This window comes from Salvelinus alpinus, chromosome 16, assembly GCF_045679555.1.
Source record: "Salvelinus alpinus chromosome 16, SLU_Salpinus.1, whole genome shotgun sequence".
Classification (NCBI taxonomy): Eukaryota; Metazoa; Chordata; class Actinopteri; order Salmoniformes; family Salmonidae; genus Salvelinus; species Salvelinus alpinus.
Genome location: NC_092101.1, coordinates 12,117,795 through 12,141,740, shown reverse-complemented (window position 1 = coordinate 12,141,740; position 23,946 = coordinate 12,117,795). Strand labels below are relative to the sequence as shown.

General features: G+C 43.2%; 1 protein-coding gene across 6 annotated transcripts in view; it reads left to right on the top strand.

Annotated features, from left to right (window-relative positions):
- The window catches only part of LOC139540820 (paralemmin-1-like), a 73,506-nt gene that overhangs the window by 33,052 nt on the left and 16,508 nt on the right, over positions 1-23,946 (top strand). For 4 of the 6 annotated variants that reach the window (XM_071344802.1, XM_071344806.1, XM_071344804.1 and 1 more), the window contains exons 2-7: positions 3,520-3,565; positions 6,428-6,508; positions 17,630-17,751; positions 21,695-21,803; positions 23,510-23,531; positions 23,683-23,778. In XM_071344802.1, the coding sequence (XP_071200903.1) occupies positions 3,520-3,565; positions 6,428-6,508; positions 17,630-17,751; positions 21,695-21,803; positions 23,510-23,531; positions 23,683-23,778 (476 nt within the window). The remainder of the gene's footprint in view (positions 1-3,519; positions 3,566-6,427; positions 6,509-17,629; positions 17,752-21,694; positions 21,804-23,509; positions 23,532-23,682; positions 23,779-23,946) is intronic. The other 2 variants (XM_071344805.1, XM_071344807.1) reach the window with 1 other exon arrangement.

The window sequence follows — 23,946 nt, the reverse complement described above, 5'->3', positions numbered from 1 at the left end:
TAGTGTCTACGCGAATGAAAATGTCTGGTAGACATGGTCCTAGGCTGAGTTCTGCTGTTTCACCTTGAGGCCCTAGTTGTGAATTATAACCACCGCTCTCCACTTTCTCTGCTTACCCCCTCAGCTTCTCACACCATTCTCCACTGTAAGCCAAGCAGCCAAATATATTTAACTTAGGAGCCCCGAAAAAACGCATGATATTTTTACAGGTGGTGTGTGTTATATAGGGGGGGGGTCCTGGGGGATGGGAAACACATGTTGGGGTGGCAGGAGTTGTTGGGGCCGGCGGGGTAGGGCTGTAGCGCAGGCCAGGCATTCCTACGTTCCCTCATGGCATGCCGTGTGTCTCATCTTTCAAACGGGGCTATCAGAGGGGGGCCGTTCCCGACCAGCACACTCCCAGTCTGGGATGGAATGGCACTAGGGGTGCTGGTAGTGGTGGTGGTGTCTGGGTGGGATGCATACCTCTCCTCTCCCTCTCTTCTCCCATCGGAGCATGCTCTGATACAGAGCTCTGAGGCTTCTCAGACGGGCTGTCTGTCTTGTGACCTTCCAGGAGACGTGCGGTCGGTCATTACGCCGTGTGAGGCATTGTAAGTGCACACGAAGAGTCACAGTCCCTGTTGTAGAGAGAGAGAGAGACACTGTGTGCAGCTTGATGTCATATTTTGGTATTGGAAGTCTATCAGTTTTTCGGGGGGATTTTGCAACCTGCCTGTGGAGAAAGCGAGGGGAAACATTGGCAGCCTTGCATCCTGCGTTCTCGCTGGATGCTCTCTCTCTCTTGACACGGTTCCCCTGCAGGCTCCTCCAGGAAAGAATTCATACATTTTCACCCTCCCCCTAAAAAAAAAACTAGCGTGAAAAAAGCTGATATTGAGCCAGCTTGAGCCTCAGCTTGTCTCTTGCCCTATTTCACGCTCAACTTGTCTTACTGTTATTTATCTAATTATGTCATTACGGTGTCGGACATCTTGGCTAGCACACGAAACCCAGAGTGACAATGCATTGCTACTGATGTCGATCGTTCTTTTAGATGAGGTTTCTTGAGTAGTGCACTCACTCAACTTGGTCTTTGCCTATTCTACTAAGCTACCACTAAGCTACTGGCCATTGCTGCTTGAGGCTAGATTGTCCTTTTGTTATACATTCTCTGGGGTTGAAAGGTCAAGGAGAGGCTGTCCTTCTGGCATTCTTACACAGACCTATCAGAGATGAGAACTGGAGCATAGAGAAAAGGGCTGCTGCACAGTAGGCATGGCAGATCAATCCTCTGGAACATGGAGGAGCCAAATGAATCCAGGGCCAAACTCAAACTGGCCAGAGAGAGGACCAATCCTGACTAGCTCTGATGAAATGGCCCTGGTGTGATATAAACACTGTATGGTTTGGCAATCTTTAACAATTGTTCTGATGTAAGGGTAGACTTGGCCACCATTAATTTGAGTTTAGTTACAAATATAATGCGTATAAGGATTCAAATGTGTCTAATAACACAAACTGCAAACCTGACAACAGTTGTAGCCTACTTACACTGTAATTACACTATACCTATCTACATATGTAGCTACAGTACCAGGTAAATACTGTACGTAGATTTTTTGGACACTTCATGTAAAGTGGGACCATATGACATTCACTGTGTGTTAATGTGTTTTATTGTGTTTGACTGTGTGAATATGTGGCCGCACATTTTTGTGGCCTGAATATCTGGAATCAATTAGCCAGGCATGCGCTTGAGAAACATTGTCAACAATAGGCCTGCAGCATATCATCGCCCGACATCAATATTTTCTTTGCTCAATGACCCTTGTTACAATTTCTATCTTCCTGTTTCATAAGATAAATGGAATTACCTCGTGTGGTGATCGGTGACTGTTCATGTGCACCCTTATTTCCCCACAAAGATATCAAAATGAGAAAGTGTGAGGTGGACCTTCTACAGAATTATCCCTGGTATCTATTTTATAAGTCAATACTTTCTTTAAGGTGTTGGTCATATATTTTCTGTTTTTCTTAAGTCAAAGAACTTGTGTGGGTTGTGATAAGTCGTGCTGTTGCCAATGAATCAGCGATTTGTGTGGTCGTCATTTTTTGGGCTTCATTCCACCTATTGAGTCCTCTGCACGAGGTGATACTTTCTTTGCTACAGTATTTGTGGTGATGTGAACTAATTGAACGGACCTAATTCAGCTATAGTCCAGCAATTAACCATACACATACACTATTGCATATACAGTATGACTAGGAGTTTATCCAGGAACGAATGTGTGTAGGAAAGCTGATCTGCACATGCTCTGAATTCCTCAGGTATGAAAGCATAGACGCATACATATGTTTCCTCTTTAGTAAAATGCTTGACAGGCAGGAATTAGATATTACAACTGTCAATGGGACGGGAGGATGAAATCCAGATTTCTCTTTCTCTCTCTTTCTCACTCGCTCTCTCTGTGTATGTGTGTGTGCGCGCGTTTCAAGTTTCACATTTTATTCGTCACGTGCAGTGAAAAAAAGAATATATCCCAAATACCTCCTCCCTAACACACTACAGAAAGGAATCATGATTTCCTTCTTCTTTCGATGTATTAGGTATTACTGTCTGGTATTCAGTTGAACGAATGCTTTTGCAAGGCCTCCCGGGTGGCGCAGTGGTCTAGAGCACTGCATCGCAGTGCTATGCTGCGCCACCAGAGTCTGGGTTCGCGCCCAGGCTCTGTCGCAGCCGGCCGCGACCGGGAGGTCCGTGGGGCGACGCACAATTGGCTTAGCGTCGTCCGGGTTAGGGAGGGTTTGGCCGGTAGGGATATCCTTGTCTCATCGCGCTCCAGCGACTCCTGTGGCGGGCCGGGCGCAGTGCGCGCTAACCGAGGGGGCGGGTGCACGGTGTTTCCTCCGACACATTGGTGCGGCTGGCTTCCGGGTTGGAGGCGCGCTGTGTTAAGAAGCAGTGCGGCTAGGTTGGGTTGTGCTTCGGAGGACGCATGACTTTCGACCTTCGTCTCTCCCGAGCCCGTACGGGAGTTGTAGCGATGAGACAAGATAGTAATTACTAGCGATTGGATACCACAAAAATTGGGGAGAAAAGGGGATAAAATTTTAAAGAAAAAAAAAAAAAAAAAGAAAAAAAAAAGAACGAATGCTTTTGCAACATTGGCTTACCTCGTGTGTGTCTGAATTCGACGGAGAGAGAAGGAGTGGGTGGGCGATGTTTGTTCATGCCTGTTTGTGAAATTAAGTTAATAGTTTGTAATTAAGGTAACCAGCGGTGGAAGGAATGCAACCTGGCCTTTCCCATACATCTCATTATGTTTTAAATGCGAAGAGACCCATGGTATCCAAGACCACAAACCTGTAAGGCTGGCTATTTCTTAGAATGATGTCTTCACGGCCAATTGTTTTGTGGGTTTCTTGTTGAACAAGTTAACTAGCTCTCTCTCTCTCCGCCCCTCCCTCCCTCCCTTTCTTCCCCGCTCCCTACCTCTCTTACCCCCCCTCTCTCTTTCTCTCTCTCTCTGGCAGGATGTCTGAGGGGCTGTCACAGCAGGAGAGACTCCAGGCTATAGCGGTAAGGGATGAGATCCTCCTGCCATATGTGGTTCACAACCGTTACACTCTCATGGTCAAAACACTTACTATACAGTATAATGTACACAACGCACTCCGACATTACCGAGCAGCGAAACGATTGCAATTAATATGTTTATATACAGTAGTAGATGGACTGGTTTTGGTTTGATGGATTTGACGGGAGATTTCCTGCTCCACTTTAATTTCCGTCTCGAAGCTTTCCACCAGCGTATCCTCTTTAGTGGCTTTAATCATTAATGCCAACCGACTGGGAAGGAGAAATAAAACCTTTTGATCCATAAGCCCATGGCTTTCAGCGTCTTCCTCCGAAGACACCCCCAACTCTCTCTCTCCTCCCTCTCTCTCGACTCTCTCCCTCCCCTCTCTCTCCACTCTCTCTCTCTTCCATCTCTCTACTCTCTCCCCTCTCTTGACTCCCTCTCTCTCCCCTCTCTCTACTCTCTCCCCTCTCTACTCTCTCTCTCCTTCCTCTCTTTCTATATCTTTATTGCATGCACACACACACACACACACACACACACACACACACACACACACACACACACACACACACACACACACACACACACACACACACACACACACACCCTATCACACACAACCCTATCACACATACACTCAAACTTCCCTCCATTTTGTTCTTTGGTCTTTTGGTTTTAGTAAGCCACAGAGAGGGGTAATGCAGCCTCTAATGCACCAATCGATCAGCACACACACACACACACACACACACACACACACACACACACACACACACACACACACACACACACACACACACACACACACACACACACACATCAATCGATCTTTAAAGATTTTGTCTCATTTCTTTTCTCTGCCCTACCTCTCTATTTCTCCATCTCCCTCTCAATTTGTCTCCTCTCAGTCTTTCAATTTCATTCTGTCCCTTTTCAATAATGCTGCATGAGCAAAACGTACAGAAAGACTTAGCCAAGGCCAGTGTTGCAGACTGCACAGTTTAAATGGGCACTGTAAATAACACGAGTGTCAACACTACAGTAATAACACTCACTTCCAATACATTTCACACCACTCCCTTCCATAATAATGATCAAGTCTAAGGCAACTTAATACAGTTATTCTTCCCACGTGGGAATCAAACCCACAGCTGTAGTGTTGTGAGCTATGTGCTTTAACCAACTGCGCCACCGGGCCAGCCATCTTCCTTGTGCCCTTGGTTTCCCCTTCTATTGTTGGGACAGGTCATATCATTCTCTCCTCTTCACCACGGTCCACTGCTTTCAGATGAAGCTCGTGCTGATGTGGCAGATATACTCTCTCTCCCATGTACCATGTTGGAGCCAGGCGACAGTGTGTGTGTGTGTGTGTGTGTGTGTGTGTGTGTGTGTGTGTGTGTGTGTGTGTGTGTGTGTGTGTGTGTGTGTGTGTGTGTGTGTGTGTGTGTGTGTGTGTGTGTGTGATCCGCAGGTCTTCTCATAGGGCCACAGATAGTGAAGTGAACCTTTTTCCTTGATAAACAGAGGGACGTGGCATGCCCTCAGCCGACTAGGGTGATTGCTATTTACAGCATAGAAAGAGAACAATCCCAAATCAACCCCTAGCCCCTACCACTATGCCCCGACAAAGGCCTGAGTTTAGGGGCGAGTGGATTCTCTCGGATTGGACTCTAGTTGGCAGGGTTGTGTATTGTATTTCTGTGGAGCTGGCGTCTCTGAGAGGCAGGGCAGAGAGGAAGCCATGCCCAGTATGACCAGACCTTTAAAAAAGAATACCCTGTCACAATGAGAAATGCACGGCCCATTGTGTCCGTGTGCGCGTGCGTCCCTGTGTGTCTGTGTGTGTGTTTGCATGCATGTGTTCATGTGCGTGCATCGATTTTTGCGAGGTTGAATATGAAGTATAAGTCGTGTTAGGGCATAAGAGAGGTTCAAGTTAAAGTCACGCCACGTGTTCCTATAACCTCAAATCAAACATTTCTATAAAACCTTCTCTATTCTCAACATAGAGCACATGTTGATTTAGATTAGACATCTTATTAGCGCAATACGAAGTTCAGCCTAGAAAATATCCAAATGATAAGCCCCCTTGAAGGAGGGGCTCATCACTGTCAGTGATGTGTACACTGAGGGAACTTGAAGCTTTTCACTTTCTCCGCTGCGGTCCCGTCGATGTGGATAGGGGCGTGCTCCCTCTGCTGTTTCCTAAAGTCCACGATCAGCTTCTTTGTTTTGTTGAGGGAGAGGTTCTTTTCCTGGCACCACTCCGCCAGGGCCCTCACCTCCTCCCTGTAGGTTGTCTCGTCATTGTTGGTAATCAAGCCTACTACTGTTTTGTCGTCAGCAAACTTGATGATTGAGTTGGAGGCGTGCGTGGCCATACAGTCATGGGTGAACAGGTAGTACAGGAGGGGGCTGAGCACGCACCCTTGTGGGGCCCCTGTGTTGAGGATCAGCAAAGTGGAGATGCTGTTTCCTAACTTCACCACCAGGGGATGGCCCTTCAGGAAGTCCAGGACCCAGTTGCACAGGGCGGGGTTCAGACCCAGGGCCCCAAGCTTAATAGTCAATGACATAGCACATGCCAAAGTCTGTAATTGTTGCAGTTAAGAGCTCTTTAGGAGGAGAGTGTATATGGTTTCCTCTGTACTTAGTAGGGGGAAATGGCCTGGTGAAGCTTATCTCTGTATATTTGGCCCATGCAGGAATCAAACTCACCATCATGTTGTTGCTAGCACTTTGCTACAACTTAGGAACCTTCAGGGCTCCATAATCTATCCATCCGTACTATTTACTGTTGGTGTGCATTTCATCTCTTCTCCCCACATACTGACTGTGTTTTTCCTATGCTTCAACAGGAGAAGAGGAAGAGGCAGACAGAGATTGAGAATAAGAAGAGGCAGCTGGAAGATGACAGGAGACAGCTCTCTCACCTCAAGGTAAGAAGGGGGACAGGATGGGACACTGGGGGAACACTGAGGGGTGGATGGGACACTGAGCATCCAGCTGTTGGGTACAGTTATTTTGGTTTCACAGTACAACAGGATTGGGTGCAGGAGTGTTGGAAAGTACAAGTATTTTTCACTTTGAAGAGTGCAGTAGTGCCAACGTTGTCACGGCAACCCCTCAGAGAATTTGGAAAATGTCTGAGCCGTCCGAATCGCTATCTCTTATATCACTTTCATCTCAGACATTTGTGTGTGGTTGTCCTATGGTTGTTTTGCATACAACCTTCCCACAACTATCTGGGAATGGTGCAGGATAGTTTTGGAACATTCTCAGCATATTTAAGGATATTCAGCATATTCATTACTTTAACGGAACGTTTCCTAAAAGTTCAAACATGGTTACATTTAATTCAATTTTTGGTAATGTTCTATGAACGTTCTTCAACTGGTTTGACACTGGGAATGTTCTCAAATAGTTCAGAGAATATTAAGAAACAACGTTCTTCTGTGAGAATTTCAGTACTTCGGCATAACGTTTCCTACAGGTTTCCTCATGGTTCTATTTAAAGTCATGTTCTCAGATTATTAAGAAAGCTTTCCAAAAAAAACACAAGAAAACAATAGTGACATTCAAAGAAAGTTCTAAGAATGTTATTTAAAAACAATTCCATTCTCATTGTCAAAAAAACTCTCTCTATCCTCTATCTCAGTGGTCACCGACTTTTTCTGAGTCAAGATTACTTTATGAGTCAAAATGCAAGCCGAGATCTACCGCAACTTAAAAAACATAAGCCTATGCAACATTAACCAATTAAAAACAGTTATGTAGCAATGAGGCTTGTGCAGTAGGCTATAGGCCCAATACATTATCACTGCATATTGGCTATGCTTGAATTGTCCTGCCAGTGTTGTTATTCTCAGACCATTTAGAAATTATATATATAAAAATAGGTATATGATTACGCTGGTAATAGATAATTTGGGGGGGGGGAGACTGATGGCATGCATCTGATGGTCAGTCTGAGGGGGGGGAGCAGCGGTGAGGCTGCCTCTCACCAGACTCACCGTCCCTCCGCTCTCCCTCCCTCCGCTGAGAAAAGGGGACACAGTCTTCCAGCTGATGGTGAAACTGAAGTCGCACTGCATTATTTCTGCCCCATGCACCAATTCATGCTGTTACTCCTATGACCAGCGAAAGGGAAATATTCCACGATATTGAAAAAGACACAAGCCACTAATAATAACAACTCAAACTTATCAGCACACTTTGCTATACTCATTCATTGCAGCTGCAGTGCTGGTTGTAGTGTGAGTGGACGTAGGGAGAACGGGCATTTTATGGCTTATAAAAGTGTTGACAGTGCTGAATAACAACTTAAACATGAACTCACTTATAAAAACAGCATCTCTTTGCGTGTTTCTCTAGTCATGGTTTTAAAAGTTTTGAAATCTCACAGTATCAACTTTGATGTGCGTTCGAGGATTATTTTTTACAGTCTATGGCTCGGGGAAGCTGTGTAGACACGGTGATCTGAGCTATCTGATTCGCCAGCGGTAGGCATATACTGTAGGTGCACTTGATTTGCACTCTGGGCCTGCCGGGTAGGCAGAGTTCTACCTTCAGACACATTAAATGGTTCAACATTGGAACACTTTGCTAGGGCTGCTGAGTCAAGCGCACCTACAACCAACAACGCGAAACAGTCTAAAATAAACTGCTTTGTATGAGTTAAAAATCATAGCATGCAAACCCCATCCTGGTGGCCCAGTGGACAACTTCCATGGATAGAGAACAGAAGACCACTGACGCTGTGCCACAATAAATAAATAAAAAGACATGTGTTTGCATGATTAATGTCTAAGTAAATTAATTTCCATGTGTCCTATCTGTGCTTGGTGTTAACAGTTAAACTAAGCTAGCAGTGTTATTAAAACATTCAGTAAAAGTTTTAAGGAAGTTATTAAAAAAACTCCAAATAACCTTTACATTTCATTCAAAACATTTACAGCATTTAGAGAATGTTTTCAGAGCGCTATTTTGCCATTTTAATTACCTTCAAATAACGTCAGTTCTCATAACGTTAATAAAACCTCCCAGGAAAACTTTCAGGGAACCATAGTAAAACATTCTCAGAACCTCCCTGCAACCTAAAAAGTTCCAGAACAGGCAAAATGTTCACTTCCGTTCTCAGAACGTTTAAAAAACATTCAGTTTTACCGGACAGGAAAATGATGGCTTCGTTCCCAGAACCAATGAGAAACCAAAATCGTACCTTCCCACAATTTGCAAGGAGTGGTATGGTGTCTTGAGTATGATGGTTTCCTACACCCTTTCCTTTTAATATAAAGTTTATTTATGAGTGCTGCATTGACAAATCAGTTTTTAGGGGGGTAGTTAACCGTGCCAGTAAGGCTTGGCAGTGGTTGTGCAAGGAACTGGGCACCAACTCCTAAAGTCTAGAGGAGTAGAGGGGCCTCTCTATGGAATGAGCACAGCAGGGATCTAGAAGGACTTGGCTGGGGCTGGTAGAATTGAACTCCTGCGCTGGACATCAGTAAAGGGTGTGTGTGTGTGTGTGTGTGTGTGTGTGTGTGTGTGTGTGTGTGTGTGTGTGTGTGTGTGTGTGTGTGTGTGTGTGTGTGTGTGTGTGTGTGTGTGTGTGTGTGTGTGTGTGTGTGTGTGTGTGTGTGTGTGTGTGTGTGTGTGTGTGTGTGTGTGGTGTGTGTGTGATGTGTGTGTGTGTGTGTGTGTGTGTGTGTGTGTGTGTGTGTGGTGTGTGTGTGTGTGTGTGTGTGGTGTGTGTGCGTGTGTGTGTGTGTGGTGTGTGTGTGTGTGTGTGTGTGTGTGTGTGTGTGTGTGTGTGTGTGTGTGTGTGGTGTGTGTGTGTGTGTGTGTGTGTGTGTGTGTGTGTGTGTGGTGTGTGTGTGTGTGTGTGTGTGTGTGTGTGTGTGTGTGTGTGTGTGTGTGTGTGTGTGTGTGTGTGTGTGTGTGGTGTGTGAGTGTGTGTGTTCAAGGGTCCTGAAAGCACATGGCTGGACAGAGGAGGCCCTATGCTCAGACAGCAAAAGAAGAAGAATCCCTCTGAAAAAAAAAACTAAAAAGTTTGGCTTTGAAAGACATCCTGTTTTGGGGCAAGAAAAAAACACACTTCCCCTGCTAAGTATGCAGTGCATTGTCTTGCCCTGATTTACTTTCAGCTAGCTGCATTCTTGTATTGTGGAAAGTGAATTTGGCGTTGCTGTTTTTGGTTGCATGGCTTTTTGCTTTTATTCAGTTTCTAATACTTGTGGCCTCTAAAACAAGCTTTAATCGATTTTCAATTACCCTTCACTTCAATTATGACTCACTTTTTGAAAACAACAAGAGTAAAATTGCACTAGTAAATATAATAAAATGTTTATAAGTGCAATCTCCATATTGGATTATGTTACTCTTCTATTTCCTCTGTTGGTCCATGGATGGATTGAGGATCAATAGATAGTGATCAGGTCTCCACATAGGTTGTGCCCCAAATGACAACATATTCCCTACATATAGTGCACTACTTTTGACCAGGGCACATACAGTAGCGCTCTGGTCAAAAGTAGTGCACTTTATAGGGAATAGGGTGCCTTTTGGGACACATCCATAGTTATCGGTGAGGCAGCTAATACAGCTAGCCCAATGCAAGCAGAGAGAGAGCCGGCCAGCCAGAGGGAGATAAGATCCAAATACTGGACTCATTAGCAGTTTCCATGGAGCTCAACTGTCCAGTCAGCAGACACACTGAACAGAGAGAGAGAAAGAGGGAGAAAGAGGGAGAGAGAGTGGGAGGTAGAGAGAGAGAGAGAAAGAGATGGGGGTAGGTGATATAAAAAGAGAAAGAGGGAGAGCGAGATGAGAGGGAGAGAATGGGTAGGGGATAGAAAGAGAGAGAAAGACTAACAGAGATGAGGGAGAGAGAAACAAATGTAGAAATAGAAACAGAGGGGAGAGGGAGAGGCAGGAAGCTGAATGGTGGGTGAATACAGACCAGTTGCATTCAGCTTTTTCACCTCACTGTCACTCAGCAGACATTGTTGTTTTATTTCTGTTTATTTTTGATTGGTGCAGGAATGTAGATATTATAGGCTATTGGTCCTTGGGGTGGACAACAGGGCTGCGATAGGTTAATGCCCTCACAACACAATCAATCCAGGAAATGTACTGCAATCCAACTTGTGAATTGGTATTGTGCTGTTATTGTCTATAAAGGTTATTTAGATTTCTTAATTGAATTTCAGTACATTTCCTGAGTTGAGTAATCAAAATAGAAATGGCCCCAGCTACACTCTATAGAAAAAAAGGTGCTACCTAGAACCTTAAAGGGTTCTTCGGCTGTCCCCATAAGAGAAACCTTTGAAGAACCCTTGTTGGTTCCATGTAGAACCCTGTTTGGTTCCATGTACAACCCTATACACAGAGGGTTCTACATGGAACCCAACATGGTTCTACCTGGAACCAAAAAGGGTTTTACCCGGAACCAAAAAGGGTTCTCCTATGTCGACAGCCGAAGAACCATTTTGGAACCCTTTTTTTCTAAGAGTGTATGATGGTCACAGGAGGTAGTAGAACAGTAAAGGATGTCCGTTTGGGACTCAGCGCCACAATATGCAGCTTGTCTGTTATTGTTATAATTATTCTGCAAATGTCGTTTCAGTACAACTCCTGCTTTATTATATTTCCCAGTAGAGTCCGTTTAGAAATATGAAAAGGATATTGAGTAGCTATTATTATATAACATTGCTTGTCTGATCATGTTTAATTTGCAGTAAAATATAATCATGTGAAGCTAACTGCTGTGGCTAGTTCTGTGCCCCTGATCTTTTACAAATGAGCGAAATGCCCAGTTGGTGTGAGAGTGTGTGTACCGTATGTGTGTGTGTGCCTGTAAGTATGCATTGTGTGTGTGTGTGTGTGTGTGTGTGTGTGTGTGTGTGTGTGTGTGTGTGTGTGTGTGTGTGTGTGTGTGTGTGTGTGTGTGTGTGTGTGTGTGTGTGTGTGTGTGTGTGTGTGTTTACGCGTATGCACATATACGCGTGTGTTTATTTATGGGGCATTGTGCTCCCCCAGAACAATGGATCAAACACAGGGTACATGTGTGGGAGCTGCTGTGGCTTTGTCCTCTTGCTTCCGACGGGGCGACGGTGTGTGTGTGGAAGGGCGTGAACAGGTGATGATGTCACCCAATCATAGAGCCCACCAGGGGAGAGGCAGGGAGAGCATACGCAGGGGAGCTGGATAAGAGAGAGAGAGAGTGAAAGGGAGAGGAGAAAGGAGGGAAGGCGAGAAGGGGGAGAGCGGTAGAGTAGAGAGGATTGTGAAACAGATCGCATGGTAGTCATGTAGTAACCAAAAGTGTTAAACAAATCAAAATATATTTTAGATTTTAGATTCTTCAAAGTAGCCACCCTTTGCCTTGATGACAGCTTTACAATTATCTCAACCAGCTTCACCTGGTATGCTTTTCCAACATTCTTGAAGGGGTTTGCACATCAAAACTCGCACTCTGCGGTGCGACTCATCCCAAACCATCTCAGTTGGTTTGAGGTCGGGTGATTGTGGAGGCCAGGTCATCTGATGCAGCACTCCATCACTCTCATTCTTTGTCAAATAGCCCTTACACAGCCTGGAGGTGTATTGAGTCATTGTCCTGGTGAAAAACAAATGATAGTCCCACTAAGCGCAAACCAGATGGGATGGCATATCGCTACAGAATGCTGGGGTAGCCATGCTGGTTCAGTGTGCCTGGAATTCAAAATAAATCACTGACAGTGTCACTAGCAAAGCACCCTCACACCATCACACCTCCTCCTCCATGCTTCCCGGAGGGAACCACACATGCGGAGATTGTCCGTTCACCTACTCTGCGTCTCACAAAGACAAGGCAGTTGGAACCGAAAATCTCAAATTTGGACTCATCAGACCAAAGGACAGATTTCCACCGGCTTAATGTCCATTGCTCGTGTTTCTTGGCCCAAGCAAGTCTATTCTTCTTAATTTTGTCCTTTAGTAGTGGTTTCTTTGAAGCAATTCGACCATGAAGGCCTGATTCACGCAGTCTCCTCTGAACAGTTGATGTTGAGATGTGTCTGTTACTTGAACTCTGTGAAGCATTTATTTGGGCTGCAATTTCTGAGGCTGGTAACTCTAATGAACTTGTCCTCTGCAGCAGAGGTATCTCTGGGTCTTCCTTTCCTGTGGCGGTCCTCATGAGAGCCAGTTTGATCATAGCGCTTGATGGTTTTTGCGACTGCACTTGAAGAAACTTTCAAAGTTATTGAAATGTTCCGTATTGATTGACCTTCATGTCTTAAAGTAATGATGGACTGTCGTTTCTCTTTGCTTATTTGAGCAGTTCTTCCCATAATATGGACTTGGTCTTTTACCAAATAGGGCTATCTTCTGTATACCACCCGTAGCTTGTCACAACACAACTGATTGGCTCAAACGCATTAAGAAGGAAAGAAATTCCACAAATGAACTTTTAACAAGGCACACCTGTTAATTGAAATGCATTCCAGGTGACTACCTCATGAAGCTGGTTGAGCGAATGCCAAGAGTGTGCAAAGCTGTCATCAAGGCAAAGGGTGGCTACTTTGAAGAATCTCAAATATAAAATATATTTTGATTTGTTTAACACTTTGTTGGTTACTACATGATTCCATGTGTTATTTCATAGTTTTGATGTCTTCACTATTATTCTACAATGTAGAAAATAGTAAAAATAAATAAAAAACCATGGAATGAGTAGGTGTGTCCAAACTTTTGACTGGTACTGTAAATACAGTATGTTTTTTCTCAGAGAGAGAGAGAGAGAGAGAGAGAGAGAGAGAGAGAGAGAGAGAGAGAGAGAGAGAGAGAGAGAGAGAGAGAGAGAGAGAGAGAGAGAGAGAGAGAGAGAGAGAGAGAGAGAGAGAGAGAGAGAGAGAGAGAGAGAGAGAGAGAGAGAGAGAGAGAGAGAGAGAGAGAGAGAGAGAGAGAGAGAGAGAGAGAGAGAGAGAGAGAGAGAGAGAGAGAGAGAGAGAGAGAGAGAGAGAGAGAGAGAGACCAGCTTATTGATAAGAGAAAGATGGTCGGGTCATGAGATAGTTGGGTTAGATGGATTTTTCCTGCCTGGGGTTGAATTCATGAATAGTGATATTATTCTATGCTGGATACACTGGCGTGGCATGAGACTCTTTCATTGCTGCAAAAATAGCCTTTACCCACATTTTCCTGCTTTTGAAAGAGATTGGGTTCCAGACCAGTCCCCTGCCAAGGGCAGAAATTATGCAAATCCATCATGCTGCATAGAGCTGATTTCAGCCCATTCTTAAGTGGATGCTATTCATGGCAATGAATTTACATTCACGTTACATTTGAAATAAGTTGGAAATTAACATACAGAGTATTAATGCATGATATGAATCCCGTCTACAGTTTGAATAAGTGTGTGTGTGTGCGTGTGTGCGTGCGCGCGCGCGTGTGTGTGTGTGTGTCACATCCGTCGTTAGAGTAGACCAAGGCGCAGCGTGCATAGAGTTCCACGTGTTTTATTCCGATGAAACTCACAAACAAAAAATAACAAAGTGCAACGAAACATGAAGCTATGTAGTGCTCGCAGGCAACTAGACATAGACAAGACATCCCACAATCTAAGGTGGTTAAAAGGGCTGCCTAAGTATGATCCCCAATCAGAGACAACGATAAACAGCTGCCTCTGATTGGGAACCATACTAGGCCAACGAAGAAATAGAAACATAGATTTGCCCACCCAAGTCACACCCTGACCTAACCAAATAGAGAATAAAAAAGGCTCTCTAAGGTCAGGGCATGATAGTGTGGACGTGTTTAACATTTAACATTTTGTTAGTCCCCACAAGGTCAAATGCTTTTTCTAGGGGGTTCAGGGTTAAGTTATAATTTAGTGTTGGGGTTAGAAGCTATGGTTAGGTTTAGGGTTAAGGTTAGGTTTTTAGGTTAAGGTTAGGATTAGGGTTAAGGTTAGGGTACAGGTTAGGATTAGAGGTTAGGGAAAATAGGATTTTGAATGGGACTGAATTGTGTGTCCCCACAAGGTTAGTTATACAAGACTGTGTGTGTGTGTGTGTGTGTGTGTGTGTGTGTGTGTGTGTGTGTGTGTGTGTGTGTGTGTGTGTGTGTGTGTGTGTGTGTGTGTGTGTGTGTGTGTGTGTGTGTGTGTGCGTGTGCATGCCTGCATGTGGGTGTGTGCATGTAGAGGTGTGGAGTTACAGTATGGCTTTGAGCAAGAGAAAAGGAGAGCAAGTGATAGAGAGACAGAGAGAGAGAGAGAGAGAGAGAGAGAGAGAGAGAGAGAGAGAGAGAGAGAGAGAGAGAGAGAGAGAGAGAGAGAGAGAGAGAGAGAGGGAGAGAGAGAGAGAGAGAGAGAGAGAGAGATATGTGCTGTAGCTGAATATGTGTAAACAAGCAGGTAGCATTTTCAAAGACTTGATACTGACCATCTGGGTGAGTCCAGAATGTCAATGGCCTGCTGTACATGGTGAGTACACCAGTAGCGGTGCGTGTGTAAAGTCACTGAGGCAGCCAAGCCAGAAAAAAAGCCATATTACAACCTATGTGTTTTGATAATTGTGTTGTTTGCTCTATAACTTGTTAATTCATATGCCTTGCCACCGTGATATATAGGCCTAAGGCCGAGACAATAAGAAGACACAGTGGCAGATTAAATTCAACCACACCTTTGTTTCATCATAAAACCGGAGAGCAATCTCATCCATCCACCTGACAGGTGTGGCATATCAAGAAGCTGATTAAACAGCATGATCATTACACAGGTGTACCTTGTGCTGGGGACTATAAAAGGCCACTTTAAAATGTACAGTTTTGTCACACAACACAATGCCACAGATGTCTCAAGTTTTGCTGACTGCAGGAATGTTGACCAGAGCTGTTGCCAGAGAATTGAATATTTCTACCATGCCTCCAACGTCAATTCAGTGAATTTCGCAGTACGTCCAACCGACCTCACAACCACAGACCACGTGTAACCACGCCAACCCAGGACCTCCACATCCGGAGGGGGGATGGGTTGCTTCCTGTCTGTATTTCTATCTGTAATAAAGCCTTTTTGTGGGGGGAAACTCATTCTGATTGGCTGGGCCTGGCTCCCCAGTGGGTGGGATTAGCTGCCATATGGGTGGACCTATCTATGCCCTCCCAGGCCCACCCCTGCCCAGTGTCATGTGAAATCCATAGATTAGGGTCTAATGAATGTATTTCAATTGACTGATTATGACTCTCTCATACATTTCACATTTTTAGTTTTTGTTGTCCTAGGCTACCTGGCTAAAATGCTTGCTCGCTAGCCTAACTTCCTTTCATGGGCAACGATGAGCCAGCTAGTTAACATTAGCCTACTACATCTAGCTACATATTGAACTTCTATCCTCTCAGGCCAGGGGCACAATGTATGAATTTATGGTTAAATCAGAATTGCCGTTATAATCATTGGCCAGGACAGAAGTTACATAAAACAACAAGTCCAAATCCCTATCTCCATCCATGGCTAATTTAGGAAAAGGCCAATTTTAGCTAGCTAGCTAGCCACCAGAGGACGACACAACAAAATGCGCTGCGTCAACCTGTTTCTTCCTATCTTCTTGTTGTGTTGCGCAGTTTGAATATGCAGACCTTCGTCCATTACATGATCAGTATTGGCTTTTTCCCAGAAGCTTAAATCTGATGTGGGCAATGAAAGGGGTTCTTCAACAATACATCCACTACATTGTTGTTAACTTTAGCTATTCTGGTGTAGAAAACTGCACTCTGGTAGCTAGCTAGCTACTTGCTACTGAAGTTAGCAAGGCAAATGTAAATAAAAAACTATGTAGTTCTAAAACCAAAAAAACTATATATAATCTATGTCCTCTGTCTCCTGCAGTTTGAAGAAACACATTTAAATGGATTATTATCACCAAAATGCCCAACTGTCATTATTCACTATCTCAATCTCAATCTGTCCAACAATGTCACCAACTCATCAATCTTCTAAATCACACATGCGTAGTATTAGGTTCATTCTCTGATCCTTTGATTGGATGGACAACATGTTAGTTCATACTGCAAAAGCTTTCATTGGTTGGAGGACGTCCTCCGGAAGATGTCATAATTACCATGTCGGTCTATGGAAGGGGTGAGGATCACTCGCCTCCAAGGTTTTGTATTGAAGTCAATGTAGTCTGAGGTGGACAGAAAATACCTGTCCTCCGGCTACACCATGGCGCTACCCTAGAGGGCACTGTTGAGATTACTGTAGACCTTCATTGCAAAACAATGTTTTTATCAGGTATTTGGTGACGTGAATATATTTAGTATACTTTTATCTAAAAATGATAAACTTTTTGTTTCATTATTTTACATCTGCATTACAAAGTGGGATTGAAATAAATATAATTGTGATTTTCTTTACTCTGTAATTACTCTGTAATGTCAAAGTGGGAAAAAATTAAATAACAAAAATTATGAAAAAAAACTTATATACTTTGATTAGATAAGTAATCACCCACCTGAGTCAATACATGTTAGAAACACATTTGTGAGTGATTACAGCTGTGGGTCTTCTTGGGTAAGTCTTAAGAGCTTTGCACACCTGGATTGTGCAATATTTGCCCATTATTCTTTTCATAATTCTTCAAGCTCTGTCTTTGTCAAGCACACCCATACCATGATGCAGCTTGACTGAGTGACCATACAAAAGTTGTATGTATGGGGGACAGAGGAAGGGGTAATTCAAAAATCATGTCAACCCCTATTATTTCACACTAAGTCCATGTAACTTATTATGTGATTTGTCAAGCCAAATGTTACCCCTGAAATAATTTAGTCTTGACTAAACAAAAGGTGCGAATACTTTTGCAACAACTATTTGAGTTATTTAATTTTGATAAATGTGTTAACATTTGTAGAATTTTCTTTTCACTTTGACATTATGTAGTATTTAGTGTAGATCAATAAAAAAATCACAACTAAATCCATTTCAATCCCACTTTGTCAAGCAACAAAATGTGATGAAATCAAAGGGGGGTGAATAATCAGTAATTGATCTTCCTATGTTCTTCTGTCCTGTCCAGCAAAAGTCCCTGAGGGAAAGATGGCTGCTGGATGGAGCTGCTGGCTCGGAGCAGGACGAGGCCAAGAAACAGCTTGCGGAGGACGAAGCCAAGCTCAAGGGGATGGAGGAGAACATCATTAGGTACGTCTACAACCCTGGAACACTGGTGTACCTACCTGTTGCTCTCTGTGATGTTTAAGATGAGGGAGGATGATTTTTTTTTTTATGAGCACAGCCTTGTTTCTATTATAGCATATTGGATGACTGTCATTCATATTCCATTCACCCAGCTCAATGTAACATTGATAGGTTTAGGCTACTACATGTTACTCGAATTTTCCCTGTACCCATCATGAGGTTGCTACAACCTACATTGTAGAATAATAGTGAAGATATCAAACTATGAAATAACACATATGGAATCATGTAATAACCAAAAAAGTGTTTTATATTTGAGATTCTTCAAATAGCCACCCTTTGCCTTGATGACAGCTTTGCACACTCTTGGCATTCTCTCAACCAGCTTCATGAGGAAGTCCCCTGGAATGCATTTAAATTCACAGGTGTTAAAAGTTCATTTGGAATTTCTTTCTTTCTTAATGCGTTTGAGCCAATCAGTTGTGTTGTGACAAGGTAGGGGTGGTATACAGAAGATAGCCCTATTTGGTAAAAGACCAAGTCCATATTATGGCAAGAACAGCTCAAGCCAAGAAAAACGACATTCCATCATTACTTTACAACATGAAGGTCAGTCAATACAATATTTCAAGAACTTTGAAAGTTTCTTCAAGTGCAGTCGCAAAAACCATCAAGCGCTATGATGAAACTGGCTCTCATGAGGACCGCCATAGTAAAGGAAGATCCAGAATTACCTCTGCTGCAGAGGATAAGTTCATTTTAGTTACCAGTCTCAGAAATTGCAGCCCAAATAAATGCTTAACAGAGTTCAGATAACAGACACATCTCAACATCAACTGTTCAGAGGAGACTGCATGAATCAGGCCTTCATGGTCGAATTGCTGCAAAGAAACCACTACTAAAGGACACCAATAAGAAGAGGAGACTTGCTTGGGAAAAGAAACACGAACGATGGACATCAGACTGGTGAAATTTGTCCTTTGGTCTAGAGTCCAAATTTCAGATTTTTTGGTTCCAACCGCTGTGTCTTTGTGAGATGCGCTGTGGGTGAACGGATGATCTCCGCATGTGTATTTCCCACCGTAAACCATGGAGGAGGAGGTGTTATGGTGTGGGGGTGCTTTGCTGGTGACTCTGTCTGTGATTTATTTTGAATTCAAGGCACCAGCATGGCTACCACAGCATTCTGCAGCGATACGCCATCCCATCTAGCTTAGTGGGACAATCATTTGTTTTTCAACAGGACAATGACCCAACACACCACCAGGCTGTGTAAGGGCTATTTTACCAAGATGGAGAGTGATGGAGTGATGCATCAGATGACCTGGCCTCCACAATCCCCGACCTCAACCAAATTGTGATGGTTTGGGATGAGTCGGACCGAAGAGTGAAGGAACAAGTGCTTAGCATATGTGGGAACGCCTTCAATACTGTTTGAAAAGTATTCCAGGTGAAGCTGGTTGAGAGAATGCCAAGAGTGTACAAAGCTGTTATCAAGGCAAAGGTACGCTATTTGAAGAATCTCAAATATAACATTTATTTTTATTTGTTTAACACTTTTTTGCTTACGACATGATTCCATATGTGTTATTTCATAGTTTTGATGTCTTCACTATTTTTCTACAATGTAGAAAATAGTACAAATAAAGAAAAACCCTTGAATCAGTAGGTGTTCTAAAACTTTTGACCAGTAGTGTAAGTGCACAGGTCGAGAAATGTTGAGTAATCAAGGGGACAGACAGTGACACATTCAATACCGCCTTGCACAATTTGTCTGCATCTAGCTGATCTAGGCTGTAATCATTAGTCCAACAGTTGCAAATGAGAGTTTGTATTGGACAAATTCAGGTATGTTTATCCCCATTTCATTTGTAGTCATAGTCAACATAGCTAATAGAACTAACATGTTAGGAAACCCGCTACAAACATGCAGCACAGTGTTTAGTCAGAATGCAGTTTAGCAGTTACACCAGTGGGCCCCGGTGGCAATAAATTAATAAAACTACGACTTGGAAGGGAATCCAGTGTTGGATAGCCATAGCCAGCTAGCTAACATAGCATCCCTCTCTGTTTGAGCCGGGTGTTTAAGTAGGCTAACTAGCTAGCTGCATTCGGTAGCTAAGAGAAAGTAAAAGTTTTTTTTAAATACTAACAAATATAACTATCTCTCTGTTCAACTATTGTCTTTCTTTGTCTTTGAGTCAACTACTCACAACATTTTATACACTGCAGTGCTAGCTAGCTAGCTGTAGCTTCTGCTTTCAGTAGTAGATTAATTCTCTAATCCGTTGATTGGGTGAACAACATGTCAGTACATGCTGCAAGAGCTCTGATAGGTTGGAGGACGTCCTCCGTAAGTTGTCATAATTACTGAGTATGTCTATGGAAGGGGGTGAGAACCATGAGCCTCCTAGGTTTTGTATTGAAGTCAATGTACCCAGAGGAGGACGGAAGCTAGCTGTCCTCCGGCTACACCATGGTGCTACCCTACAGAGTGCTGCTGAGGCTACTGTAGACCATTGCAAAACAGTGAGTTTTAATCAATTATATGGTGACATAAATTAATATATTTAGTATAATTTATTTAAAAAGAATACTTTTTCAAATGTTTCACTATATATAAAAAAAACAATTTACTGAGTAGGAGGGTCCTCCCCTTCCTCCTCTGAGGAGCCTCCACTGGTACCTACTACCTATACATGTTTCTGGATTCATTATATGTCTTTATTTAACCAGTCTTTAACAAGGTAAAATTAACAAGGTAAAATCTGCTCTTAACTTATAAAAACAGATAAAATCTTGATATTCTTTTCTCTCAATATAATTTTGGCATGCCAGCTCACTGGCAATGTGGCCCAGCATATTTGCTATCAGTGAGATCGTTTGCAATGCTTCTTAGAAAATGTTTAATAAGTTTAACTCTTAGCTCGAAAGGAGTACAGATGTAGGATCTTAATTTGATCACTATGTTGTTGATGACAATTTTCCTGCACAGCAGGAAATGCAAACTTGTAGTGTATTCAAAGTTTAAATGTATCAACCCCATACAAAAAAAATTCCATTAATTATAATCCACATAATATTCACATTTCCTGCTTTTCCTGTTTATTTTTCCTATTTCACACATGTGTGTAGTAATACTAGGAATGTGTTTTTTGCATATCCCTTCTCCCTGAGACACCCTCAGAGAGCGTGGTCACAGCGAGGGTGTATCATTCAACAGCAACCCTGGAGCACATCGACAGATTTTTCACCTTGTCGGCTCGGGTACAGAAAGGAGACCCAGTAGCCAAGAACAGACCAGCCTTCCACCACCACCCCTCCCTCCTCGCTCCAACCATTTTCTTTCTCACTCATAGCAAAACAGTGTCATCAATCTTCTTCCCCTGGCAATCCAATTCGCTAATTAAATTCCTCCTGGCTGCTGTAGTGCTGGCTGGCTGTTGGGGCTCAGACTGGGGCAACATTGGCACTAAACTGGCACAGCACCCAATGAGCAACGCAAGTGAACAATTGCCGGAGCTAGGGAAAATGCGGAATTGGAGAAAGCTAAGGCCCAAATAGGCGCTTAATTCTGTTAGATAGGCCATAGTGAGATTTGTATTGGTATTGAACAATACCAGGACACTTAAAGAAATAGTTTAAGGGGGGGGGTTGCTAATGTTTTTCTTTGATTTTGAACAACTCCTTATGCACTCAGCTCGTTTATTTTAGACAAAAAAATAAGTGCATCTGTAAAATCTGTAAAAACACCTTCCCAATGGATGAGCACTGTTGCCAAAAATAACAAACATTTTAAATAGACAAGACAGAAATCCAAAACTGCTTTGGAACACTGCGGCTCGTGAATGCATGATGTGCACGACTTGCCAAGCATTCTCACACTGTTGTGTGTCATTGACCATGTCTGTGTGTGTGACTGATAACATCTCTCTCTGTTCTGCAGAATGGAGCAGGAACTGGAGGTGCTGGAGACGGGTGTGTCGGCGACCTCTACCAAAGAGAGCCTGACAGACGCAGCAACGAAGGAGGAAGCCAAGACAGCAGACAACAAAGTGAGTCTCCCTCGCCTCCTACCCCTACGAGGGCAGCTGGACACAGCAGGCCCACCGGACACGGACACACACACACTGTTAGAGACAGGAGTGGGGAGTGTCTGTTCTTGCGTGCGTGCATGTGTGTGTGTGTGTGTTGGGGGGGAACGTTTGAAGTAGGGGGAGTAGGAGATGGAGGAATCAGAAGGGAGGGGAGAGGTTTAGGAGGCCGAAGCAAGCCTTGGGGCATATCGGAAAGCGAAAAAGCCCTGTGTACAGTAACTGCCCTTGTGATAAACTGACAGTGGCATCTCCACTTGAGCAAATGACATCTCAATATTATGCCATCAGTGATATCATTAGTGACGGTCCGGATGGGCCCGGAGAGTCACACTGGGTCTGACAAGCAGTGTATGGGGAACAGTTGTTGACAGGAGGGAGGCCAAAGGGGAAGTTCATATTGACAGCACACACTGGGCAGTTTTTAACATACGGGTTTCATAGCAACGTCTAGAAAAGATGCTCTGTCTCTTCGTTTTTCCCTCTTAAACTCGTTGGCCCTTTTTGCTCTTTCCTCCACAAGTTAATATCCACTTCCTCAACCTATCCAGCCTGGCACCGCTTTATTCAAAGGGAAAGTGCTTATTTAATGTGGCGTCTGTTTCTACCTCAATAATTTGTCTTCCTTCCTTGTCATCCATGTTTTTTGTGGCATAAAAATAAATATTGTATGTTCCTTCCCTCAAACTAGGTTCTCAATGAAATATGTTAAATACTGTATGTGACATAATGCTCATTCGTTATGTAGCCATGCTTTTGAATAAGAGTGTCTCTTCAGGAAACAAATCTATTGCCTCATAGCTGTGGGTTGTCAGTAGAACCATTTCACTCAATCTGTTATAGTATTTTTAGAAATGGATGCTGTTCGATTGTGCGGCTGCATTGATACAATAATCCCGATGATTCATATCACAGAAATAGACCCTCCCCACTATACGTGTGTGGTGGTAATGTATTTGATGGGTTTGACACTGAATTTCCTGAGTTTAATGCTGTATGATACATGGGTTAAAACAGTGGCGTAAAGTACTTAAGTAAAAATACTTTAAAGTACTACTTAAGTAGTTTTTTGGGGGTATCTGTACTTAACTATTTATGTTTTTGACTACTTTTACTTCACTACATTCTACACAAAATATTGTGCTTTTTACTCCATACCCAAAACACCCAAAAGTACTTGTTACATTTTGAATGCTTAGCGGGACAAGAAAATAGTCAAATTCACACGCTTATCAACCGAACATCCCTGGTCATCCCTACTGCCTCTGATCTGGCGGACTCACTAAACAGAGAACATCCCTGGTCATCCCTACTGCCTCTGATCTGGCGGCCTCACTAAACACACATGCTTTGTTTGTAAATGATGTCTGAGTGTTGTAGTATCCCTTGCTATCCATAAATTAAAAAAAACACAAGAAAATTGTGCCATCTGGTTTGCTTAATATAATTAAATTGTATTATACTTTTGATACTCAAGTACATTTTAAACCAAATACTTTTAGACTTTTACTAAAGTACAATTTGACTCGGTGTCTTTAACTTTTTCTTGAGTCATTTTCTATTAAGGTATCTTTAATTTTACTCAAGAATGACAGTTAGGTACTTTTTCCACCACTGGGTTAATTAAAATACTGTTTTCTCTCTTTCTCTCTCTCCCTCTCTCACAGGCTCCGGCAGGCACTGTCCAAGGTAATACATCTTCAGTCAGATATTCTTCCTCATCCCTCTCTTCTTTCTCCTCCCTCTCTTCTTTCTCCTCTTTTACATGTGTTCTGTGTTTGTCGCTCTTTCTCTCTCCCTCCCTCTCTCTTTTTCACCCCACTTCCTTGACCGCTTATAGAGGTCAAGGAAGTTACAGAGGTCAAGGAAGTAGTCAAAGTGCACACCAGCCCTCATCTGGAAATGTTTGGAGGTGCCTCAGATAGGATGAGAGCAGGTGAGTCTCGGTACCCTGTAGAGAGACATCTTAGACAAATGTTTTGCCTCCATTTTTTCCACTCTTTAGAGTTTGTCATGCTAAGCATATTAAAGTGATGTTATTCCTCTCATTGTAAAACAAACGTAGATATTCAATGTACCCACTCCTGTTTCATTCAGGAATATA